The sequence below is a fragment of the Durio zibethinus genome, chromosome 6 (assembly GCF_047325235.1).
Source record: "Durio zibethinus cultivar Kanyao isolate XHJ-2024 chromosome 6, ASM4732523v1, whole genome shotgun sequence".
In the NCBI taxonomy this organism is placed as follows: domain Eukaryota; kingdom Viridiplantae; phylum Streptophyta; class Magnoliopsida; order Malvales; family Malvaceae; genus Durio; species Durio zibethinus.
In genome coordinates this window covers 664,277-677,008 of record NC_143167.1, presented here as the reverse complement: position 1 = coordinate 677,008, position 12,732 = coordinate 664,277, and the positions used below count along the sequence as shown (strand labels likewise).

The 12,732-nt window shown below is 33.1% G+C and overlaps 1 protein-coding gene and 1 long non-coding RNA gene across 2 annotated transcripts; one reads left to right on the top strand and one right to left on the bottom strand.

The window, feature by feature from the left end:
* Positions 1-785: 785 nt before the first annotated feature.
* On the bottom strand, positions 786-2,648 carry LOC149518313 (uncharacterized). Its single transcript, XR_016343300.1, has 2 exons — positions 2,588-2,648; positions 786-1,193 (listed from the first exon to the last, which is right to left on the bottom strand). It is a non-coding gene; the product is annotated as an uncharacterized LOC149518313 (long non-coding RNA).
* A 4,848-nt stretch (positions 2,649-7,496) lies between these two features.
* On the top strand, positions 7,497-11,608 carry LOC111285513 (uncharacterized). The gene is made up of 6 exons (XM_022874992.2): positions 7,497-8,669; positions 8,768-9,022; positions 9,133-9,585; positions 9,944-10,243; positions 10,560-10,607; positions 10,741-11,608. The coding sequence occupies exons 1-6, from the start codon at positions 7,938-7,940 to the stop codon at positions 11,410-11,412; spliced, it is 2,460 nt and encodes an 819-aa protein (XP_022730727.2). The 5' UTR covers positions 7,497-7,937; the 3' UTR covers positions 11,413-11,608.
* Positions 11,609-12,732: the final 1,124 nt, after the last annotated feature.

The following is a 12,732-nucleotide window of genomic DNA, read 5'->3' as shown; positions in this document are numbered from 1 at the left end:
TTGCCTATTGAGGGTTGAGCTGCAAACTCTGTTACTCAGGAAAAATTATAGGATTTTAAGGTTAACAATTTGTTTTGTGCAGGCCACTAATCCGAATGTTGTTAATGAAGTTGAAGATTTTGAAACTTCGAATTGTTTGTAAGCTTTCATCTCTTTTTTTCTTTTGTGCTGTTTTAAGCTTCAGGTTTTGCATCTTTTTAGCAGCATTTTTTGACCGACGGAAAGCTTTCAAAAATGATGAATTTTATGTACTAGTCCATTGCTTGGTGAGTTTTCTTTGTTAACCTTGTTAAATTTCCAGAGTTAGGATCTTGCAGGTATTTGATTGTAAAGGGTTCTCCAGGAGCCTGAAATTACCTGAGAAGAGTGTTTTTTTTTTGGGTACAGAGAAGAGATTCTATTTTATATTGGAGAGAGGGGGTCAAGGTCACACACGATATTTCTGGAAAATATGATCTCCAAGCTTGAGTTTGTGCCTTGTAATGCACAAATTTGGTTAGAAGTTTCACTTCGCCAAGAAGAAAGTTATGAGCATTGAGCAGAGACATCTTACAGGGAAGCTGAAGTTATAGCTCAATATTAGAGTGTGAAATCTTGGATGATTTTAAAAATAAATAAATAATTTAATAGAGAATACTTTTTAAAACCTGTAGATAGATTTCTTCTAAAAATTGACAAGGCACAAAGCTTGGCTTGACAAGGAAGGTTAGATGACACCAACAAAATAAGGTGATCCCCAAGAACCACATGGATCAGAGAGAGAGAGAGAATAACAGAAATCAATTAAAATTCAAGAAAAATTTCATCCATTCCATGCTATGTCTAAACATTTTTAAATTTATATATAAGATGCAGAATACCAATGACATTAGGTCATCAGATAACGAAAGTACCAAACAAACCAATCATGGAATTATCCTCCACAGTATAGAACTACAACACAAAACAATCCAGAACATCCAAACTGTTTGCGCAGAGCATAAACTCAAACGAGTGTTTTGCTTTTCATCCATTTTTAGGATACTGAACACTAAATATAATTACTTAGCAAGCATATTTTGCTGGGCCTGATTCTCCTGCTGCTGTTGATAGCTAAGAGGCCTCCTGAAGAGCATGATTTGTGGTTCAGGGCGATGAATAGCATAATGGACCCAACCACGACTCTGCTGTACTCCAATCGCACGCCACTCATTCTACAAAAGGATATCAAACGTCAACCAAATCAAACCTGGAAATCTCCAAAAACTAATTGACATAATAGAATCAATATTTCTAGCCCCAAAACAAAGTAAAAAGAGTGAAAAAAACACCAACCATAACATGCGCATAGTTCAAAACTAAGTGAAAAAAACACAAATCATGTTTAGTGTTTTGAAAAACAAAACAGAACATATAACATTAAAAATCATAGTTCATTCATCCAATTCATACTTCAAAACTAAGTGAAGGGGTTGGAAGAGGAGAAGTTGAGGAATATGGATCAAGAGTGGGTGTTTATAAAGGTTGAAGAAGCTAAACTGGTGGCTACGAAGGCTGAGTTGATGCAGCATCAGATTTTGGAGATAATGAGTGATTCTGAGTCTGCTAATGGGGTTAATTAGTTTCTGATTTTTCTTTTAGTTGTAGTTTCATTATACTTTTATTATGATCTGTGTAATTGACTTCATTGTTTGGTTGGCTATGGAGGGTGGAACTGCAAACTGATGAACAATTTTAGGATTTTAAGGTTAACAATGTTTTTGTGCAGCCTATCAATCCAAATGTGTAAATAAGCTGACAGTATGAAACTTAGAATTGTTTTTAAGCTTTCATCTCTTTTTTTTAATCTTTTTTGCTGTTTTAAGCTTCAGGTTTTGCCTCTTTTATGGATAAACTATAGCAGCAACATCTTGGGCCGATGGGAAAATTCTCAAAAGTGAATTTTGTATATTGTAGCTTGGTGAGCTTTCTTTGCTATCTTGTTAGACCCTTGTTAGATTTCCAGAATTAGGGTTTTACTGGTATTTGATTTTTTATCTGATGGCTCTTTTCTAGGGAGGATACTCTTTTGAGAATTCGAACAAGAAAAAAGGAGCTTCACCACGAGCTTGACCTCATCTGAGAATAGTTTTTTTTTTTTTTATTCTTTAGAAGAGGTTTTTTTTTTTTGGTAGAGAGAAGAGGCTCTTTCTTATATTGGAGAAAGGGGGATAAAGGTCACACAGGACACAGCTTCAATAACTTCATAAATATACTGCTTATTTGTGCTTGTAGTTTTAATCTTCACTTAAGAGTTACGATTAGCAGGAATTATGAATCGATGAAATATTTTTTAGTCAAATTATGAACCTTACAATCAAAAATTCCTTGTCAATAGAATCTAATATGATGCCTGTTAAAAAGATTGCAGTAGATAGATAAAGTCGGATGACAGAAACCTGACTATTTTATATGTTGTTGATAATGGAACTTCCAAAAAATGACACAGCGGTATATTAATCATCAAGCACAAGCAACAAAGGCAAAGTTTAACAAAGTTTAAGGTAGAAAATCAGTTTAGTTCTATTCTTTTCGCGAGGAAAATGTAGTATTCATGAATTATACCAACCTCTGCAACAGTAGCTGGGACAGAAAGCTAGTTTACACAAAGGTTCTACCTTGTTGGCAAGCGCACCTGAAATCTCATGGAAATTTATTTAGTTATTTTAAGGCCAATATTGTAATGTCCAGCCCATTAATGCTAAAGCTGTTTCTGAAGTCAGTTGTTTAAGCCTTCATTTGGTTTCCTTGTTCCTTTATGGCCCTTTTGCTGTTTTGAGCTTGAAAAAGTTGGGCCAGTAGGAAAAATCACAAACATGAAAAGTTTATGTTTTTTAGCCTACTGAATTTCCTTTGTTATCTTGTTGTACTCTTGTTATGTTTCCAGAATTATAGTGGTCTTGCAAACATGAATTTTTATGTGTTTTCTCTTTGCTGGTTTTCAGTTTTCACGACCTTTTTCTAGGAACCGCACTCCCTTCAGAATTCATACGAGAAAATTGGCTTCACCTTGAGGATGAGAAGCGTTTGTTGTCATGTTCAGAGCTAGGGAATGTCACACAGAAATTTATTAACTCTATAAATAAATTGGTTATTTTATTATTGTAATCTTCAAAATGGAGTTCAGATTAGCACTGAAATAAGTTGCGAGATAATGAATATTACTGCCTCAGAATAGTTTCAGTATAAACTACTGGTATGGCTGTTAATTTAGTGATAAATAAGAATAGAGTCGGATAATACTTCAAATATTCTTCTATTCTGTCTATTTCCAAAATTTCAAGTACCACTGGCAAACAAGGTAGCCTGCAGATGTTAAATGAGAAGAGAAACGAGAGAGATGTTCAAGTGAAGAACTTTTTAATCAAGATAGGCAACATAGATACATTACCTGAATCCCGTGATTTCAAACGACAGAATAACCACATTAAGACACAACAAAACAGAATAAAGGGCAAAATCATGACAACTCAAGTTCAATTACCATCTAAACTGTAGTCCGGATGCAAAGCATGCAATCACAGCACCACAAATCATAAAGTAACAAACATTGGATGTTTAAATAAATTTAAGAGATAATGTCACATATGACGTATGAATAATAGTGAAATATTAAAATTTATTTTTAAATTTTTAATATTTTTAATATAATATTTAAATTATAAATTTATTAATTAATATTAAAATATTATTTATCGGCATTGTTTCACCTGTAGGAGTTAATGATGACGGCCATATTAAAAATAAATTTTTAATTTAGATATAAAAATAAAAATTTTTAAAATTTAAATAATATGTTAAATATTTTATTATAATTTTAAAATCATTTGTGATGTTAAATTTAAATTTAATTTATCAGATTAATGAAAATTTAAAATTTAATTTTTTAATTAATAGTTTGAACCTTAAAATTTTAATAAAATAAAAAATATATTTTGATTAAACCACTACCAGTTATTTTCACCTAATGGCACCGCGCGTATGGAATGAGGTGTTAATTTGGATGACACCCGAGTGCAAACCGTCGTGCCATGTCTCAAATGTCGTTAAATATTTTACAGACATGAAAAGTCTGCCTTATTAATAATACATTTTAAGATCCACTTAATAGAATTTTTCAAAAAAGTATTGAATAAAAAAAAGTAGATAAATGCCTACTTAACACTTAATGCAGAAAAAATTTAGTAATTTTTTGCAAATTTTTTTAATTATTATCCCCTAAAAACATTACTTCATTTATCTACAATAAAAATAAAGAAAAAAAATATAAAATGATCAATTTTCAAGATTTAATATTTTACGATTATGGAACAATAAATTTATATTCAACATTTAATTTTTAATAAAATATTAATCAATTTTTTTTTGTAATTCAAATTTAATATTAAAAGTTCAATACTCAAATTTTCAGCAATTAATGTTTCAATTTATCATATAAAAACCTAAGATTTTATTATTGTTGAAATCCATAAACATCATAATATATCAATGAATAACAATAAGGATATTAATGGGTAGTATCTGGATGGTAGAGTATTTTTCATTTTTATATTTGAAGTTTTATGTTACATTCATTTTTATATATCCATACTCAAAGGTATTTCAAAACTATCTTTATTTTATTCTCACGAATATTTATTAGGTATAAGTAATTTATGTATCTTTAACTTTTAAAAAAAAAATTTTTAATTTTTTTTTATGATGCATATTTATGTAGTATTTTTGTATATATATATTAATATATATTTTAAATAAAAATATCTAATTAACTTAAAATAATAATTTATATATCTAATTAAAAATTTATTTATTAAAAAAATATAAAGATACATATATATAGGTACAGATATGAATACAAAATGAGTATTATATTATTTATTTTTATATCTATACCTATTAAAAAATTTAAAATTATATGTATCCCTATCTCATTAATGTAATATATCATTATCTTCATTCAAGTAAAAAAATTAAATTTTTTATTAAGTATAAGTAAAATTGATCTCTTAAATAATGATACAAATATTTTCACACTGTAAAAAAATAAATTTTTAGCAATATTTATTTAAATTTTTTAAAAAATATATAAACATCACTAAATATTTAACACATTTGACAAAAACAGCTAAAACACCTATTGGGTCAAGCAATTTAATAGCATTTTTTTAGACAAATACCATCAATTTAACAGTCGTATTTAAGACAAACAAACAATTATGCTTTGCGCAAATTTTGTTAGTTATTTTAAAAATAATACAATAATATAATATAAAATTTTAAAAATAATAAAATTTAAAATTTAACAAAAAAATATATATATCTCGATTAAACCACTACCAAAATTTTTTTGGTAATCGTGCCGTGCGTATAGAATAAGGTGTCTATTTGGATAACGACAGTGTGCCAACCGTGTCATGTCTTATATTTCCACTTAGACTTTTAAGGTCAAGCAAAAATTTCTTCAACTCATCACACCACGCTTTTTTATTATGTTCTTTTTATTTTGTCTTTAAAATTATGGCGTATGAACAAAAATATCTCTATCAGTCATCCCTTCAGCAATTTGGGCTACGGCCAGAGGGTTTTACAAATGTAATAAGGTCACTACTATGAATTGCTAGGTAACTTATTCATCACTTATCTTTGTTTTAATTTAATTTGAAAAAAATATTAAATGCCACAATATCTGGCCTCGCTCATCAAATTACTATTTCTCTTACTAAAACTCAAAATATATTTTCGTTAGTTCAATTTAAAAAAAATAAATAAATAAAGATTTGTCCATTGATCATGAATTTCCTCTGGCCGTAACGTCGGTTGGGTTTTGTTTGCAAATTTTTACTACTTCAATCCAGCTTTGCTTAAATTATTTTTCAAAATAATAATAGACACTTTTAAAAGTCTTAGTTTTGAATTGAGGTTGGACAAAAACTTTTAAATGTTTCAACAAGATTTATGCCTCTAATTTTCATTTTTTAACCATATATGTCAATAGTTGTTTGATTTGTCCTAAATCAATATCAAATGATTTTGATTCTTTTGGTTAGACTTTCGGTGTTTATTACAATATATAATTATCTCAATATGGATTTTTTCTAACAGGGAAATAAATAACGAAGACAAGGAACTTTGAACTTTCTCCTTCGATTGGCTTTTCTTACAACCCAGCTGCCTGTCGTTGCCTATCTCGCGACAACCACACAGCATCAGATTAGTTGAATCGGATCATGAAAGTCCTCATTGGGAGAAGTAATCTACATATGTGACCCAAAGTTTTATTTATTTATTTATATATATTAGAAATATTCTGTGATTAAGATTTTGCTTGTTAAAGAAAAAATATAAATATGAAAAAAGGAAAAAAACTGAAAAAAATTAATATTTACTTATATAAAATATTTGGTAACACTTAAAAGAAAAGTAAGATTACCTATTTTATTACTATACACTTTATGAATCCTCTCCCCTTTTACCAAATTAAAAATTAAGCCGAAGGAACGATCTACGATGAGACGAAGGGGGGGTCGTTGGAAGGAGAATTGACTCGGTATGGTCCACCAAACGCAGCATAATTAGTAGCATTATAAAAGGCCTTTCTCGTGTGAAAACAAGAAAAAGAACGAGAGATTGACTCCCTAAGTCAACAACTCCCTATATATTTTGTCACGAAAACTATTTTCTTGCTTGCCACCTTCCTTTCTCGCCCCTTTCACCGGCTCCTCCGCATATTACGTCCAATGGAATCGGAATCACTAATTTTAATTATAAAAACCGTACTACCATAAATGTGTTAATCTGTCGGGCCAGCCTTTATTCCCCGTTTTGGCATGGTCCAATATATTTTCTATCATAAAACATTCTAATAAACCATTTTTAATTTATTTTAGCGCTATAAACTCATGATTATTTTAAGTTAGTCCCAAAAATTAAAGATATCCAAATTAATTGAAGATGCATATATTACACAACATATCCACAACAAAGATTAATTAATGTGTTCAAAAGCCAAAAGCCAAACCTTTCAGTACTTAATTAGTATTCTTTATACTTATATATTCAGTGCTATATGAAGTCAAGAAATATATATGTATATATATAGTCTTGGACTCAAGCACTAAGATACAAAATAGTTAAAAGTGTTGCCCTCAGCTTCTTGGCCTAATAGCCAAGGACGCCCTAAGTAGACATAAGATTCAACCCCAACCTCTTTTCTCCTTTTGTTGTAGGGCTCTACCTATTGAAACAAAAAAAAATGTTGCTACGTGAAATGAAGGAAAAAAAAAAAAAAAACCATAAGTGACTAAAAGTGCTTTTTTTTTTTTTTTGCTGGAACACCATTGTAACCTCGAGGGATGTCGGTCAATTTAAACATTTAATTTACAAAATTGTACCATGCTGGGGTTGAAATCCTAGAAGTCTAGAACCAACGCTAGCGCGCGGTTTTCTTAATAAAAAGTAGGTAGCTACCTGCTGGAACCATGGCTGACGCGCGACTAGTCCCTTTTACCTGCAATGAGAATTGGTAGACCTCCATCCTGTTAATTGAATTTTCCCCTGCTGGTTTCCTTCGAGCTACCGTTTACCGTTTATATAAACCTTTCACATCTCCTGCTTTGTCAGTCTCCATGTTGATTATAGTTCTAACAGAGTGCAACCCATTTCCTTAATTGGCTACTCGACTTGCTTTTCCAACTTCTATGGCTTTCAGCAGCAACAGTTGCTGATCTTTTTAAGCTTACAAAACTACGCGCCTTTATTTTGTGCTAAGGCAAAGAAGTTCATTGATTTAAGAGACTCCACGCCTCTGGGATTGGTCCTCACGCTCTCAGTTTCCTATCTGAAAGGAATTCAAACCAAACGAAGTCCGATTCCCTGACAGCATACTAAAACTTTTGAGTTGAAAATCACTTTTAACAGCCATGTCGACGTTGCCAGCACAAGGAAATCCGAATGAGTTGACACAGCAGGTGATGAAATCATTCGCTGAGAACTTAACTTCTGCTGATCAGCGATTAAACTCTCAGATGCCGCCTTGCGTTGAGTCGGAGGCCGGTTCTATGGCACATACTGAAAATTCAGGTTTTAATTGGAAATCATTTTTGCCATTCACGTCGTCGAAATCACTTTTTGATGATGATTTATTATATCATGAGCAGCCGTTGAACTCTGAGCCGGAATTTATAGAGGAGCCCGGTTCCATGGCACAGAATGAGGATATGAATCCAATATGGGAAAATTGGGAATCATCTGCAAAAACCATGTCCTCGCTAGGAGAAGAAGAAGAAGAAGAGGAAGAAGAAGAAGAAGAAGAAGGTAATCCTAACGAGTTGCCACAGCAGCTCAGTTCTCATGATAACTCTCAAAGAGGCGTTGGTGAAAAGGGAGTTGGGGATAGTGAACCAAACCCAAGCCACCTGGACAACGCTGATCAAGCTTCAAATGAACGAATACAAAAGGATCGTAAACCAAGGCTACTACCAGTCGGAAAAGCAACAATGCAACTTGACCAAACAGGAACATCAGCTGAAGCAAGCATTAACTTTGGACAGAAACGAAAGGCTCGCGAAACGAGAATGCTCAAGGAAGAGCAAAAAGATGAAAGAAAAAAGAAAAAAATAGTAAGTGACAGAAAATATCGAGCAGATAAGAAGGTAAATGAATTATCTATGTATTCAATATTTCCGGTTGCTATATATGAGTAAAGTATATCATAGTATATTAATTTTTTGTTTTCTATGTGCAAATGAAGAAAGAGTTAAATGAACTGAGGAAAATCAAGCCACAGTACGAGAAACTGATGAAAATAGCATCCAGTTTTGGGGGGATTGACGAAATGGAGTCACAGATTAATCACATGAACTCTGAGTTATGTAGACTCCAAAAAGAAGAGGTAGAATACGATATGTTCCGGCAAGTAACTGAAACCGAGTTCCATCAGTTAGCGCGAAAGAGATCGAAGTATGGTGGAACTGAAGAAATGGAGTCCATGTTGGACAAATTCAAGGTATTTAATGTGTTGTAATATTCTCCAGTTACTATTAAGTTTGACTTTTTCCTTGCATCATGTTAATTTAACTGATGTTAAGGTTTATGATTTTTGATGTGAATGACAAGGAATTGGAGGTCGAGTCCCAGAAACTGAAACTAATGAAATCCAAGTATGGAGAAATTGGGGAAATGGAATCCATCTTGGATAAATTCAAGGATATGGAGGCCGAGTGCCATAGACTGGAACTAATGAAATCCAAGTATGGAGAAATTGAGGATATGGAATCCATGTTGGATAAATTCAAAGATATGGAAGCCGATTCCCATATACTGGATCAATTGAAATCTTTGTTCGGGGGGATTGAAGAAACTGAGTCCATGCTGGATAAAGCAAAGGAAATCGAGGCCAAGTTACAAAGGTTCGACCAAATAAAGTCTATGTTTGGTGGAATTGATGAAATTGAGCCCGAAATAAATAGGCTTAAGAAGATGGAGTTGCAGTTCGAAAAGCATAAGCAAATGGAGAAGCAAACGGAAATGGAAACCTTGCAGTTTCATGCATCTCCTGGTAGTCGCCGGGTATATCCCTCTTGCCCTCTATCTTTAGTTTTATATTTCTTTTGGGTTGGATCTGGAGAAAGTGTAAAATTCAGAAACCTATGATTTACACTCTCAGTCTTATTCTTCCATCCTTTATGTTCGGCTTATAGTTTTTCTGTTTTCCATCTCTCAGATTAGTGATCCGTCGTCAGATAATTCGTTGAACTTTTTGGACACAAATTTAGTGTATATACACACACATTTCAGTCGACCCATTAAGATTTCTCAAGGATAAACCAATTAGTTATGTATATCTTCTATCCTGCCTTTATTCTCTTTGTCTCGCAACATTTTGGCTTTGATGAAACAGTATTTTGCTGCCTTTGATATGTTCCAGCAAATGGAGTTCGATCATCAATACTACACACAACAGCAAATGGGGACTGATTTTGATCGATTCGAGCAAATGAAGTCTAAGTTTGGTGGAACTGAAGAAATGGAGATGAAGTTGGATAAATTCCATCATATGGAGGCCAAGTTACATATATTGGAGCAAATAAAGTCCATGTTGGGTGGCATTGATGAAAATGGAATCGAGAATGAAATAAATAGGCTTCAGGCAATAGAACCGCGGCACAACAAACATAAGCAAAAGGAGCTGCCATTCTTCCGTGAATCCCCAGGTAGCCTCCAGCAGGTATCTTCCGTCTGTCTATCAATTTTTTAGGTGAAAAGCACTATTTTCCATGACAGGTACTAGGACTTAAAGTTGTATTACGTTTTGAGTTGATGAAAGGAATGGAAGTGTTGTTTTTAAAATTCCAAAACCCAAGTTTTTCTGCTTTCAATCTCTCACATATTCATTCGAGTGAATTCGATAAAGATAAAAGACTCGCACATTAAGTCAACATAAATAATACCAATTAGTTACGTTTACCCAACTTTTTTTTTCTCTCCTGATATTTTGGCTATTATGAGATGCGCCTGTACATATTACATTATTTACCTTACAGGAGCAGCGGGGATCACAGTCATTGGACTTGAATGGCGACTCTCACATGGTATGGTTATTGCAACGTTGCAATACTTGGTTTGTTCAGTGAGGTTCAGTTTGTTATTTTTTTTATTCCTGCTTTTAAACTAGATCGTTTATTGTATTGATCCTTTCTCCAATAACTTATATTAATGTTTCAGGTGTCAGATCAGAATGGAATTAGTCTGAATTCCTCTGCCACCGTGAGTGGGATAACGCTTGACATGCAGTATTCTGATGTGCTTGTGCATGAACTTATAGCTAGACTTAGTGATGAGAACGTTGCGAGCAACTTGGACCACGAAAGCTTTAAAGATTTGTTAGATGGAGAGTGCGAAAGCGTTGGCAAGTATACAATCCCACGGTCTCTGGTCTCGACTGCTCGTGATATCTTCAGGGCCCATGATGATATTACAACAAGAAGCAGATACAGTTTTGTTATTGTTCAGACTATATTTGTTTTGTGTTGTGCTGCTATCAAAGAGATGGGTGATCGGTCTCTTGAAGAAGTTACTGAAAAGATTATCTGGAAGTGGAGAAACGCAATCATGGATGCTAAACGCAGTGAATGCAATGTGGAATTTGCGATGGAACATTTGAAGACAATTGCTAAGGGTTACTTTGGTCTCAAAGCAAGCAAAGATCGCGATAACTTGAAACAGAGGATGGAAAGTCTAAGGGCCTATGAAGAAGCATTGAGAAAGCAGCTTGAAAAGATGTCAAATGAGATAAAGGCCATGGAAATGAAACTAGGAGACCTGACATCTGAGCAATGCAAGATTTGCCAGGAATCCGCAGATAAATTTTTGGGCAAAACTGTTGGTATTTTCTGATTAATTGGTTCTGTACTTTTCATTTCCCCATTTTTGGCTGATCCACGAAATTGCCAAGGTATTATTGCTTACTGGGCTGCTGTCATTTTTTTTTTTTTGGTGACAAGCAGTCGTTGTTATGTAACCTTGATAGAGGCCATATTGACAAATAAATCTCCATTTATTCACTTAAAGATGTGCTACAACCATGGGCTTTAATATTTATATAGAATTTAATTGTATATAAGTTTAGATAAGAAAAAAAAAAAAAATTTCGTCCCAAAAAAATCAAATATTTTCGTCTTGATTTTAAATTGAAAATCCTAACTCTATTACGGACTACAACACTATTGGCTTTTGGTTTCGGATGCACAAAAAAAAAATAGTGCATCTCTATGGTCAAAATGATACTGACATAGGCCAAAAATGCAGCCTCGGCCAAATTATGGAGAATACTTTTGATTGGTTTCGCCAAGCTTTGCTTTGGAGCATTTTTGTTTGGAGCAGATGTTGCGAATTAGAGAGGAGAATTTGATGCAGACGCAAGCGAGACAAGCCCGGCTTTTGGGGTCGTCTTCAAGCTTCGAGAAGATATTTAGAGTAAGAAACTAGAGCAGAGAAGAAAGAACAAGATTGACGACAAATGAATCATTTTAAACCCTGTGATCTCCGAAACAAAATAACAATAACAGGAAAATGTCAGATCGATATGCATATATCTCGTGCTTCATATTTCTTATAGAACAACATTATGGGCATTTGTAATAGGATAATAGGTGTGCTTACGCAGCCACTTCCACTCCATAAGATGGAAAATTGGAATGAAACTTAAAAATGCAAGCCAGATGCTGTAGCTAGTAAGTTCTATATTGACAGTCGGTTAATTTCATTCTCATCATTCATGCAAGACCAAAAAACTCAGAACTAGTAACAATAATCTTCCTCACATGGCAATCAACTAAGCAGTGTATTCTAATAAAGGATTATTATATCATCCACCGCCAATTGATGAATAAGGCTGAGTTGATTCAGCAGCGGATTAATTATGGAGATAATGTGGGAAACTGGGTCTGCGTTTCTGATATTTCTTTTAGTTGTAGTTTGATTGTACTTTTATTTTCATCTGTGTAATTGACTACATTAATTGTTTGGTGCCTTTTGAGGGTTGAGCTGCAAACTCAGTTACTCAGGAAAAATGATACGATTTTAAGGTTAACAATGTGTTTTGTGCAGCCCATTAATCCACTTATTGTTAATGCAGATGAAGATTTTGAAACTGTGAATTGTTTGTAAGCTTTCATCTCTTTTTTCCTATTGTTCTGTTTTAAGCTTCAGGTTTTG

Excerpts from the sequence above, each read along its gene's own strand:
- LOC111285513 (XM_022874992.2), top strand. The coding sequence starts at position 7,938 with ATGTCGACGTTGCCAGCACAAGGAAATCCGAATGAGTTGACACAGCAG. Across the intron at positions 9,023-9,132 it reads CCATGTTGGACAAATTCAAG|GAATTGGAGGTCGAGTCCCA; the intron begins GTATTTAATGTG and ends GTGAATGACAAG. Across the intron at positions 10,244-10,559 it reads CCCCAGGTAGCCTCCAGCAG|GAGCAGCGGGGATCACAGTC; the intron begins GTATCTTCCGTC and ends TTTACCTTACAG.